The sequence below is a fragment of the Ursus americanus genome, chromosome X (genome assembly GCF_024610735.1).
Source record: "Ursus americanus isolate L20-20 chromosome X, mUrsAme1.1.p, whole genome shotgun sequence".
In the NCBI taxonomy this organism is placed as follows: Eukaryota; Metazoa; Chordata; class Mammalia; order Carnivora; family Ursidae; genus Ursus; species Ursus americanus.
In genome coordinates, this window is record NC_142164.1 from 96,393,860 (window position 1) to 96,406,833 (window position 12,974).

Sequence of the window (12,974 nt, forward strand, 5' to 3'; positions counted from 1 at the left end):
GCTCTAACACAATATTGATTCCATTTCATTTTTCGTTTCTTGCTACCCTTTTTAGCAAACAGTTTGTATGTGGAATGAGAGATGGGGCAGCCGAAATATGTGACCAGGGTACATTTATTTTAGAGGTTTACTTTGGTTTTTCATCCCAGGACCCATATCTTTGTTTGTTTGTTTGGCTGTTTCACTATAATGTTGTAATTGTTAGCTCTTGCTGCAGTAACAAATAGCCCCAAATCTCAGTGACTTCTAACAACAAGCATTTATTACTCGTGCGTCTATAGATCAGCTGCATCTTTACTTCACACTGTGGATCACGTTCAGGTTTTCTTATAATAAATTGTGGATCTGCTTCAAATGTCTTCTTATTGCAGAACCCAGGCTGAAAGAGCAACTCCTATATGGTACATTGTTCTCTCATCGTAGAAGACAGGAACGGGGGTACGAGCTGATCTTAAATTGTCTTTAAAGACCCAGCTCACAGCTGTCATACAGTCTCTTCTGCTCACAGTTCATTGATCAAATTAAGGCACATGGTAAAGACCAAAGGCAGTGGGGAGGAAAGTGTACTCACTCACAGTGTAGACATGTTTATGGAGTCAGTGAATAATAATGAAGTAATAAACCAATTGTATTCACCAACATCTTAGAATTTCCATGACTTCAAAAGTGCATTTTTTTTACATTTCAACTTCTCTGAGATTGAGATATATCTCATAATAGTGTCTACAAAATCTGTTTTTTTAACTGTCTTAGCAGTTCATAAAATAATAATGGTTCTTAGAATCCATGCTATCTTAGAGTTCATAGAAAAAATTGTTGATCGTGGGGATTGACAAAATAGCCAAATGGCAAGAAATACTCTTTATAAATTAGAAAACTGAGGAAATGGTCACTTAAGTTTGCTAAGGAGAAAGTTGTCATTTTTATCCTGAACTTTTTTTTTTTTTCGGTAGCAGCATACGTATCTCATTCACACCAGCTTATCTGAATGAAAAACCATGCATTAGTAGATCTTTTTTTCTGTCTATTCATGTATTCATATATATTCATTTTTAGAACATCAATTCAAATGCAAAGTGTGATTCCCTCATTCAGAACCCTTTGGTGGAGTCTCCACTAAGGTCCTGAGGATAGTGTAAGAGATCCTTCTTTCCTGGCTCTTGCCTTCTATTCCTGTGCGATCTCTTCCCATTGCCCCACATGGGCTCACTGTGCTGCCCCTGGCTCCTGTCTTGCAGATCCCAGATTCCCTCTTGCAGTACTTTATATCATCTGTTCCCTTTGTCAGCCAGGTGCCTGAGCTCTCTGTGTTCCAAGCCTTTGCTCAAGCCTTTCTTCAGCTGTGAGGCCAGCCCCCACCCTCTTGTTGTCCCTCAAACACAGAACTTATCAGTTCCTTCTCTGTGCCCCACTGTACATTGCACTCAGCTGGCTGTTCTACCTGTTGCCTTCTAAGTTTAATATGTGATCGTTTGTCTTTATCCTTCACAAAGGACTACATTATGCCCTGTAGTATTCAGCCAAGACTTTGAAATACAGTGAATACTCAGTCCATCTTTGTCAAATGAACAAAGAATAAATGAATGTTGAAACATATGTGAGAGGCTGTTTATATCCTCCTTGTATGGTGATATATAGTATGCCATACATATATACATATATATCCATGTGTTATGAGGCTAGCAATAGGTAAAATGATGGAGACACAATTAAAAATAAAACAGGGCAAAATGTCTCTCTGTTACACTTTCCTTGGGGCAACTTTCTAGTTGAAAAAATGTGTATAATCAGCTTAATATGAAATTAGAAATATAATATTGACTGTATCAATTTTTAGCAAATGTAAGTGTGCATTAATTTGCATTGGAATTGCTGCTTTCCCCCTCACAGGTGTTGTTGAGTCTTTTTTCTTCACTAACCTTTGATTCGTGGCTTGTCAGACCAACAACTCCCCAATAAGAGTAATACTGTTTCATAAGAAATAACTAAGACTGAAGGTACTTAGAATGTCACTCCATTTGGGAAACCTGTGAGGGCTAGATTTTAAAATACACCATGATATTCTCCTAGTGATTATTAACGAGGGATTACTCCCTATTCTCTAATTACTACAAATTATTTTCTTAAAATTATTCATGAGACTGTAGTGAGCTGTCAATTCTATGAAATGAGGGAAATAAAACTCTAGTCATATCATAAGGGTCTTGACTTCTGGTGAACAGTCTTACAGTGTAGGGGATATATTAAGAATAAGGCAGGGGAAAAATCCTAAATGGAAAGGTGCTATTATTAGAGGTGAGGGTTTTTTTTTTTTTTTGAAATTCTATGAAGACTTTCTTGTCTGAATGTTCTTTGAAGTCGAACACTTTTTGCTTAAAAACTGGCGACTATAATTAGCTATGTTTCCATTTTAGTGGTGACCTCCTTCACCTTATCTTAAATCATATAAAGATGTAAGGCCATTTGTGAGATAAAAGGTTTACTCAAACCAATTCTTTGACCTGGATATCATCAGTTTGGCAATCATAAACCCACAAAGAGACACCCTTGGTGCATTTTTAAGGCTATGTAAGAATTTATTTCTTTTCTATGGGAAGAGACCGGATTTTCTCTCACTTACACCCTAGAAACATATTACAGAATGTACTGGAGTCAAACCGGAAGAGAAAAAAATAGCATGGTATTAAGAGATACGACTGCCAATTTTAGAGTGCATACACACACCGTCTACATGGCTGAGGGAGGGATATAGTGGACCTTTAGTGGCATACATTTGCTGGTTATAATCTCAACTCTGCCACTTGCAGACCATGTGGTTTTGGACAACTGACCCAGTCTCCCTCAGTTTCATCATCTGTAAAATTAGATAATACCCTTTTGTGGGAGTGTTAAGTATGAAGGAAAAAAATGTATGAAACACACACTGTTTGACACATAGTAAACTGTTAGTAACTCTGGTTTGTAAATATTATTACTGCAGTTAATATCATTATAGCAGTTTCTTGACATTTTCAGCACAGCTAAGGATTGTAGCAGCATTTTTTACTTTTGCGTAGTCCCGTGCTTCAGCTGGGGTTGTTTGCTCTGCTGTGCTTTTCAATTTCTCCGTGTCAAGCTTTCATTGTTGGAGAGATATCATTTTTTTTTAATTTAATTCACTTATACTTCCATTTTCTCAGAATGATCATCAGCTTCGTATAGTGTATTTTTCTCACACGAAGGAAAAATACACTAAAGAGTATTTTCAGTGAATTTAATTGGATTTACTACAGTTGACCCTTCGAGCAATCATATTTGACCCTGAACAACAGACCTACCTTTTAACTAATAAATTCACACTGCAAATAAAGGTATTGAGGTAAATTGTAGAATTTTATTTTCACAAATGGCCTCTGTGATTTATCAAAGGTATGTGTAATTAGAGACCAGGCTCTCCAAAACATGGCCAAGAAATAACAACAAAGAATTTAGAGCTGAACATGATTCTTTCACCATTGCTCTATTTCTGTGGGACTAAGGGTAAATCTCATCCAGGTACTTAAACTCTTCATTATTTCATTGAAGGACAAAGAGATGACATTAGCAGTGACAGAAGGACATGTTAATAGGAAACATTTCTATGAAGGGAAATGATGTGACTTTGCAGTGCTCATTCATCAGAGGACTAAATCTGGGCCTAACCGAATGGCCTGAAGAGGGAATATCTTACCTTCTGCAGGTGCAAACCAGGACCATTTCACAAGGTGTGCCAACGTTTCCTCAGTTCATCTAGCAAGCACCTGCTTCAAATTCAGCTCTAACTAATATCTGGGCTGCCCTAATGTCAGCCTTGCTACTGTTCATGTTCATTTACCAATGAAAATTTCATGAATTAGAATGTGTTTTTTCCTAAGGGAATTCCTTGTGATAAAAAATGCAGTCTCCTAACTCTGTGTGCCAAAGCCTTCTGAATAGTAGCATCAGTGCTTTGCGATCTTTGGAACTATTTATTTGGGATTGCGGAAGAGGGGCAGGGAGAGAAAGATGGTGGTGTTCATCATTTGGCCACATACCTGAAACATCGGTAGAATTATTGACTATTTGTCATCAGTTTAGGAAGATATAGAATTTATACGGGGTACGCTTATAAGCAGTTTTCAAGGAAGAAATACCCAGTTCTCCCAGAGTCCATGCTGAATTTGAACTCGTTTCAAGTTCACAAGATTGTTTAAAAAATAACTTTTAGAATTTTTTTTATCATTCAGAAAGTTCTTATAATTTTAGGTCCTGTTTTCCTCCATAATTATTATTCCTGAAAGTGGTGTGTGCCTTGATGCGTATGTGTGCCCACCATCCCCTGGTTTTTAGTATAATGAGAACTAAGAAATAATCCCTTTCAGGAGTGTGTGTCGAACACGCATAAACTGTAAGACACCCTGTTGTGCCCTGTAAGTTATAGTAATTTGGGTTCAGAGGACTCCCCGCTTTGATGAGCTGAGAGAGAAAGATACAAACGGAGTATATAAAGGAAGCAGTGGCATGAAGACACGTACACACAGCAGTGCTGGGAGGCTCCAGGGTGGGAGAGGGAGGAAGGGAGATAGGCGTTAATCAGGAGTTGCTATCCGGGGAAGATTGCCCAGCCCCTGACTGACGCCTGACATTGATTAATCGATATTCCATCCTAGTGTTTAGCAAGTGTTCCATCCAAAAAGTCTTCTGTAATATTTAACTTCACTTCCTTCAGCTTCAATTTATGCACATTTCTTTTGTTCTCTCTTCAAGCGAGCTAGACAGCAGCCAATAACAAAACACTTTATATTCATATCTAAAGAGGTTTTTGTTTGTTTGGTCATTGTTCAGTCTTCTCTAGACTAAGGGAAAACAAACTTGTTTTTTTTAAATAGTTAAATCATTCCTCAAAAGGCCTGTTTAATTTGACTGCTTAATAATTAATAAGCCTTGACATGGTGCTTTAAGTGTTTACTCTTTGGAAAGAAACTTAATCTTAACAATGATGTGGGAAGAATTATTTGGTTTTATTTCGAAGCGAAATTATGTATCCAAAGCCCAAAAGAATCCTGTTAAAATAAGAAGTTTGTAAAGTAAAATGAACATAGGATTACTGGGATTATTGAAGCTAACAGTAGCATTTATCCATATTAATCATATTCGTAAGTCCTATTTCTCATTATTGCATGTGAGGTTCATTTCTTTGAAGCACAAAGTTAGTGTCTGTGTTTCTATTTAATACCATTAGGGTAGAATTCAAGGAGATTTGGGATAAATATTTTCAACTTTACTCTGTTCCACAATGGCCTCTATTTCTTTTCTCTGCTCTAAAGCTACTTTCTTGTGCCCCGATGTACCATGCAGAAATTGATCCGCAATACATGTGGAGTCTCCAAGGGTATATTTAAATTTAGTAATTTTATTGCTAACTGTGAAGTTAATCTGCGCTGTATGTGTTCTTTTCCCCAGGAAATTGAAGTAGCAGTTCAAGCTAAACAGCCGGATGTGGAAGGGATTTTGTCTAAAGGGCAGCATTTGTACAAGGAAAAACCAGCCACTCAGCCAGTGAAGGTAATGAAGCAACCTCTAGCAATATCCATTACCTCATAATGGGTTATGCTTCCCCTGTTGTACATTTGCCATTGACGTGGTCTATTTATAATCAATGAAATAACTTGTAAAGAAATATTGTCTATACCGCAATAGCAGAGGCTGAGCTGTCTTTTTGATCAACATATCCTATTTATATATTGTGATCTTAAGGCTATTAACGAGTCATTGCATTAAAGGACTCATTTCTGTCCTGGTGTGCTGCCATCAATACAGAAAGTAGTCCCACCTTCAAGGTAGATTAAATTCTTTGAGGCTTTATTGCTTTGCTTGCCAGCCTTGATGCTTTTCATATTGTTTGGCTTAATTCAAATCAAGCTACTGCATCATACTGTCTGTCTCCAACAGCTGTAAAGAATCACAATATGGTTCGTGACCTTTCTTTTCTCTGTGACACTCTTTTCTTATGAAAGACGAAAATCGGCATTCGGGCTATATTACTTTATTGGGTCAAGAATTTTTAGTGAAATGTCATGTAATTGCTTCTCTCTTTTGTAAAAAGCTGGCCTGGGAGAAAGCTTTCTCCTTCTTTCCTTTCCTACCTCTCCTTCTTTCCTTTCCTACCTTCCCTTCCTCTCCTTCTTTCCTACATTTTGAAGTCTGGGACACATTTATTCACAGGCTATTACACAAGGAGAGAAATGGAGAGGCAGCTCGGTTTTCGAAAAATAGCTAATCAATGGCTTCCATTTGCAAATGAGAGTCCAGTGATAAACAGACGTTAGGTATAGGTTACCTTAGTTTCTCTACCTGACCAAAATTACAATGGGTCCCATTATGATGGAGGTTCCCGGGAGCGAGGAATGGTGGCTGTTTATTGATCAGTCCTGGTTTCTCTGGCTAACATTGCAGGCTGAGATTTAGTGAGCCTCGCCCTCACATTTAAAACTGCTCTGAAACAGTGCAGGTCAATAACCTCATTATACAGAACTAGTTTGTCCTTGCAAACAACATTACCATGACTTAGACTCTGTCTCTGAGGTCACTGCTTATGCTTGGCCCAAGCTTCATTTCTAGAAAATTGTTTGTTTTTCTTAGAGTTTACAAGGCTCCTTTCTTTAGGTAAATGTAAAGTTTTAGTCTAAACGTATAATGTCCAAGCACCGGATGCTAAAAGGCACAGATTTATGTGTAGAAACTGAGACATTTATTCAGGAATACTTTGTTACCATTCCTAATGTCCAAAAGAATAATAATAGTAATAATAATTGTTATTATTTTATTTTTATTATTATCATTATTTGCATCCAGTTTCAAGCCTGGTATGATAATTTTCATGGAGCAACACAGTGTTCGGTATTTAGATTGGAGAGCTGTAGAAGGTCCCAAAAGCAGCAAATTTAAGTGTTTCTGCTGATGCTCTGAAGAAAGCCGGTTCCTAAGCAGACACTTTCCTTGGTTAACAGAGTGACTCTGGTAGTAAGCAATGAAACAAACAAATGGATCATTCCAGAGGTCTACTCTGTCTGCTCTTGTTTGCTTCTCAAAGACTTGATGCAGGGTTTGGCACAATTATTACAGATTACAGATATGCACTGAAATTGACTTTTACTTCTGTACCTTTGTTAAAAAAACAACAGAGGGAAAATTCTTAATTAAAGTCAACGAGAAAAGTTTTGTGTTCATTGTCTATAAACAATCCAAGCACTTGATGCTAACTTATCACACCTCCCACTCAAGCCTTCAACTCCTGGGTCACTTGGAGATCAGAGCCATCTAAAGGAGCATTATCTACTTTCTGCCTTCGCATTAGTGATATAAAAGGGGAATTAGATTTCTGAAATAAAAGGAAGAGCAAAGAGGTGCTAACTTTCCTTCGCATCTGCACTCCTTAAAACCGTCTTGTAGAGTGAGCACTCCCTTTCCTTCTGGTTTCTCTCCTTCCGCATTTCCTTTTAAGTCAGCCCATTTAGGAGAAGTAGAACTTCAGTGAAAACTCATTCCTGTTCTACCATTTATCCCTTGGGTTTGGAGGAGAATCAGCGTATTAAGTTGATAGAGGCAGAAGGGCAAGATTGACTTGGGAGAGTGGGGGTGTGGAGAAATAGTTGATTCACATGCAATTTTTCATATGGACCGTGACCTTGGAAACACCTGAAGATGAGCTGGGGTCTGTGGGAGCCCCACACACTAGAGGCTCAGAAACCACCTCACAGTTCAGAATATGGAACCCAGCACAGCAAGCCGACAAGCTGTAGGGACTGTTTAAATCGCCACATGGATCAAAAATCTCTTTTTAAAGGTCAAGGGATGATTTTTCTGAAGGGTGATCCATTGCTCTAAAAATACATAAATCCCCTTTCAATTTTCATTTCATATATCCAAATTTAAAAATTGTGCTACTCCTAACTCCTTTTCTCCTTAACTTCCTAATTTCTCACCCCTTCATAGAAGAAAAAGGGGTATGAGTAGCCTGCAGCGTATTTTCATGAAAAAAGTTTGGTTCTATTTTTGGGGGAAGATTCATTTGGAAATGATAAGTTATGAAGAAGAAAGTGATATTCTTAAAAAAGAAAATGAGAACTCTTCATGGTATATATATATATATATATATATATATATATATATATATATGCACACACACACACATAAGATCTAGTATTTAAATGGATAGTTAGTATGTCCTCCGCTTACAGACATTCTAATTGAGGACGTTTCAGAGAATGATTCTGTTTCTTAGGAAACTGACTGTCTATTGGAGCCTCCACATGCTGCATCAGTCTGTCTGTCTGTCCGGCTCCTGTGCTCACCTCCCAAGCTGAGTTCTCTTTGGAAGCTGGCCTCATCCCTATTGATTTTCCCCCCTTTTCCTTCACTTCATCACTTTCTCTAGGATATCTTTAATGTTCAAAATAGTAAATTTTTAGTTTCCTTTTTTGTCATCCCCGACTAACCCACTTCTTCCTTCTTTTCTTTGAGAATTTCCTGGTAAACGTCAAATATATTGTTACGAGACAGTTCTAATGACATAAACGTAGCACTAGGTCTCTGATGGAAAATTATTGGGGAATTTTTAGAATAATGTGATTGAAGAAAAAAGCATTCTTGTTTTGCTTTCTGTCTCCTTTTTCTCTCCCCCCCCCACTCACACACACACACATGCATGCACACATGCACAGTTTTATTTCTTTTGATTTGTATATGGTTCCTTCATCTTCAGAAATTGAAGATGGATCAGATAAATTAGATAAATTGTTAAACATTTTGCTTAAGTTATCCCTTTGGTAATAATATTTTATGATAATGCTGCTGACAGAATCTTTTTTAGTATATTCCACTTTCCACAGAGTAATTTCGCAGTTTAGAAGCAGCAGTTAACAACTGCCATCAGTAACAACAATATTGACAACCACCAAAAAAAAGAAAAAAGAAAAAGACAGTTGTTATTGGTTTTAAGGTGTTTTTTTTAACTCTCTTTTGAACTAAAGCAGTTAGAAGACATTTTCTTCTATTGATACTCATTTTTTATCTCAACTTACAACACTACTCTTTCTGTTAAAACGTTTTCAATGTGTGTTTGTATTTTGGAATACTTATATCATCTTCCATATATCAGAAGTGAGAACATTAATGAGATTTAAAATGTCTTGGTTACTTGCTGAAGTGATGAGATGAAACCAGCTGGTTTGCTTTGCTACCTTTTCAGATTATAAAAACAAAATCTGGTTACCATGAATCTAATGATCTATTTTACTAACGTTCTTGAATTCTTTTTAAACGTAACAGAATACGTAAGGTGTTTGGGGCCTTCTGTATTTGGTCAAAGTGTTCCACCCCAACCTTTAACACAAAATAATTGCTGTAGGCAAATGGTCAAGAGGGCTATTATAATCTTCCAGGCATTGTTTCCTCAAGTAGTAGCTGCAGAATGACAGCGTCATTAGTCATTTTCAATTAAAGTCAGTCACAACCAGGGATGTTTCATTTTCCCAGCTGTTTTGTTGTTAATTAACTAGATTAAGCTTGTTTTTTTCCAACAAGTTTGTTCTGCTAATAACAACATCATAACATTTCCAAGAACTTCCTTAGGGTTTATTTGTTTGCCTGATAATTTTTAATACATTACTCACAACGGATGTATGTCTGAAGATTTTTAGATGGTATAGCAGGTTGAATGGTGTCTTATTGGTTAAAATCTTCCCTAATGAAATATTATACTTATAACAATATTGGGCTTTTATACATGCTCTGTCAGGTACATGATCTAGTTTATCTGGTGCAATTTTTTTATAACATCAGAAATCACTAGAGAGATAATAGCCATAAATCTGTCCCCCCGAAATGAATAGGTCCATTTTGACTCATGCATTTGGTGAACACAATTTCTGTGTCAGTGCTTATAGAAGAAGTTGGGAGAAGAATTACTGAAAGAAAGTAACAATATTAGAGAGATTTTATAATTTATTAATACTTGAGTAGCAGAATTTCGTTTTTTAAAAATATAAGTTAGGTTTACAACTGAGGAAAAGTCTTTGTAAGAGGCTGAATGAATGCCAATTACATATGCTTGAAAATAAGGAGAGCCCCACTTTCTCATGAGGAAAATACGATTTATAATAGATTTTTGAGCAACTTATGAACATTTAGGAATGAGGATGAGATTGCAAATGTTGAATTATATTTAATTTCTTAATTGAGCAGCATTTCCATATTCTAAATCTCGTGTTACAGAATAACTCACTTTTTAGAAATATTGCTTTTGCTGTATTATATTCTGTGAAACAGGTTCCCTCACACTCTTCACATGTATATTCCAGAATTCTAGAGCTCACCATCTTCCAAGTTATTTGCAAAATGGATGGCACTGTTTGAATCCCTGTATGATGTCATTAAAGCTGTCCAACCAAAGACTACTAGGAACATACCTATAATCAAAAAGTTAGGATTTTTAGTTTACCGCAGCAAGGGAGAAATCTCTCCAGGGAGACTGTGGGGCATCTCAGTAAGAGGGGGTTAGAAAGAGCTGCTTACAGGGTTCAGTTGGCTAGATGATTCTGAGGAGGGATTAGGGAAATGGAAGCCATTTGGATTAGATGCTGTCAACAGAGTCAATGTGGTGATTGGGTATCTTTAATAATAATTTTTCTCTAGAAGGTGAGAGGACTGAAGCAGGGCAGAGCTGTCACTGTTGAAGAAGTAGCAAATGCGTTATATTAGTCCTTTTTGTGGTGGTAGAGTGGCCTCGTCTCTGTATTGTTGAAACATGGCCCTGGGTTGGCGTTGTCTGTGTGCAGTTTATTTTCTGTGACTGTTCTTTATGTTCAATCAGGGCCATCACGCCTAGCTAGCTGCCAGTTACCAAAAGGGCCATTTTTTACTTCCTCACTGGAATTTTCACCTCCAAGCTCACTGCCTATTCACAAGCTATTAGGCGAGAGAATCTTTTCATTTTTCTTAAATATGTATTATTTATCAGCCCATCAGAGTCACATATTATTTTGCTTTTTTAAACTGTCTTTAAAAGATTTGTTTACAATGCCCTTCACTGCTGGTAAGCGTGAGGTTATACCCCAGTAATAGTTGCTAATGCTTTACGAACCTTCTTCACCTTAAAAAAAAAACAAAACTATTATTAACCAATTCTGTCCGATGACTTCTATAAGCATCCCAGATTCCCATCTCTTGAGGTTATTGCAAGCTACTGTGCAGATTTTTTTATTCACAGTGGACAGAAAAGTCCTCATTATGAGGACTCTAATAATATGAGTCGACTCTTTTCTGAGGAAATACTTGGAGGGAAAGTCTCAGTTGAGGCTTACTCGGTAGCTCGTGCTGGAACTGGGCAAGCATTTAGAGATTCGAATTTCACCCCTGGCCCTCAGTTGTAATAATTGCACTAATAAAGACAGACATAGAGACATAGATGTCTCAGTTACAACATTCACAGGCATGTCTGTGCACATAGAGCTGTGCGTGGATTCAGTTATTTATGTAGCCGATGTTCATTTCTTTCCAGATGTTGACACAGGAGACACATGTAAGATTTTTAAATTTGAAAAATCCCAAACTCACATGGAGTTTAAAACTCTATTCCATTTTAAATTTAAAAAGGAAAGCCCTACTCAGAAATCATTTGTTTCTTACGATTAATTTCTGCTCTTGATAAAGAATAAATTTCACATTGTTTGAGATAATTGTCTTAACATTTAATGATTATGTCCAAGCAACTTATATACCATGGACCATAGTGCTCAGTTGCAAAGGTCCCCTCTAATGAAACTCAGTTTATCATTTTTAAAAAATGCTCTCCAAGTTTCTCCCCCTGGGTAAAATAGGAATCTCCTATGATTGTTGATTTTTGAGGGGCTCTTGTGGGGAAAGCCTGGGGTCAGCAAGTTACTTAGTATATTCAAATTTTTCAAATTCTGGAACTCTAATCCAAGAATGGGACTTGATCATTATTATCCCACTCATTTTATATTTAAAGATGTTGACATTCAGACATATATTTCATTCCCATAAATCTGGCTAAGGAGTATTAACATGATGAAGAAATCATTACCTTCTATAGATTTGTATTGAGCCCTGCTTCAAGTTCGTTATGTGAGGAACACTGCATTAGTTGCTGCAACCAAACGTGCTTTCCTACCTGAAAGGAGTTAATAGCAAAGATGGGAGAGGAGAAAATTTGGGCACTTGCCAGAGTACCAAAAAGCAAAACCAAGCCAGACCAACAAACAAACTTCTGTAATAAATAGATCATCGAATTCAACTCTGAAGTATGTGTGAGACTTGAAGAAGTTGCGAGAATGTTTTCGTCACCAGCTGAATCAAAATCTATTGCTAATCGTTACGAAAGTTTGGGGAATATACAATTCTAAGCTTACTGCATTTTTGACACTGAACAGTGTCCTCAGATGTTTGTGGTACATCGGGGACACGCCTTCATTTTTTTTAATTACTGCATTTGAAATTATAGTAACACACCCATCTGAAAGTAACAGCGGGCAAGATAACATTCAAATAAATGAATAGACTGTTCCAAATATATATATTAATAAAAGGAAACTGAATATATAAACATGTTATTTTTAGAATAACCAAAACCTTGTCCTTTACATATTGAAATATTTTCATTTTAATATTTTAATGAAAATTTTTGTTGACCCTCTTCTGTTTTGCTTCATTAAGTAGTGCATAATAACTAACCAACAATTTTATAGTACTTCACAGTTCATAGAGTTCTTTATCATAAAATATCTCATTTAGTTTCTCCAACAGAGCTATGAGTTAGGTGGTGGTATTATATCCACGTTTCAAGGATGATAAATCTGAGTGACTTATCTGATTTGCCAACTATCACATAAGCTGTAGCAATGAGTTAAGACTGAAATCCGGGACTTCTAAAGCACAATGGAATTGAAGCTTGCGTT

General features: G+C 36.8%; 1 protein-coding gene across 11 annotated transcripts in view; it reads left to right on the forward strand.

Annotated features, from left to right (window-relative positions):
* The window catches only part of DMD (dystrophin), a 2,097,152-nt gene that overhangs the window by 1,424,009 nt on the left and 660,169 nt on the right, over nucleotides 1-12,974 (forward strand). For all 11 annotated transcript variants that reach the window (XM_087859359.1, XM_087859361.1, XM_087859356.1 and 8 more), the window contains one exon: nucleotides 5,461-5,562. In XM_087859359.1, the coding sequence (XP_087715485.1) occupies nucleotides 5,461-5,562 (102 nt within the window). The remainder of the gene's footprint in view (nucleotides 1-5,460; nucleotides 5,563-12,974) is intronic.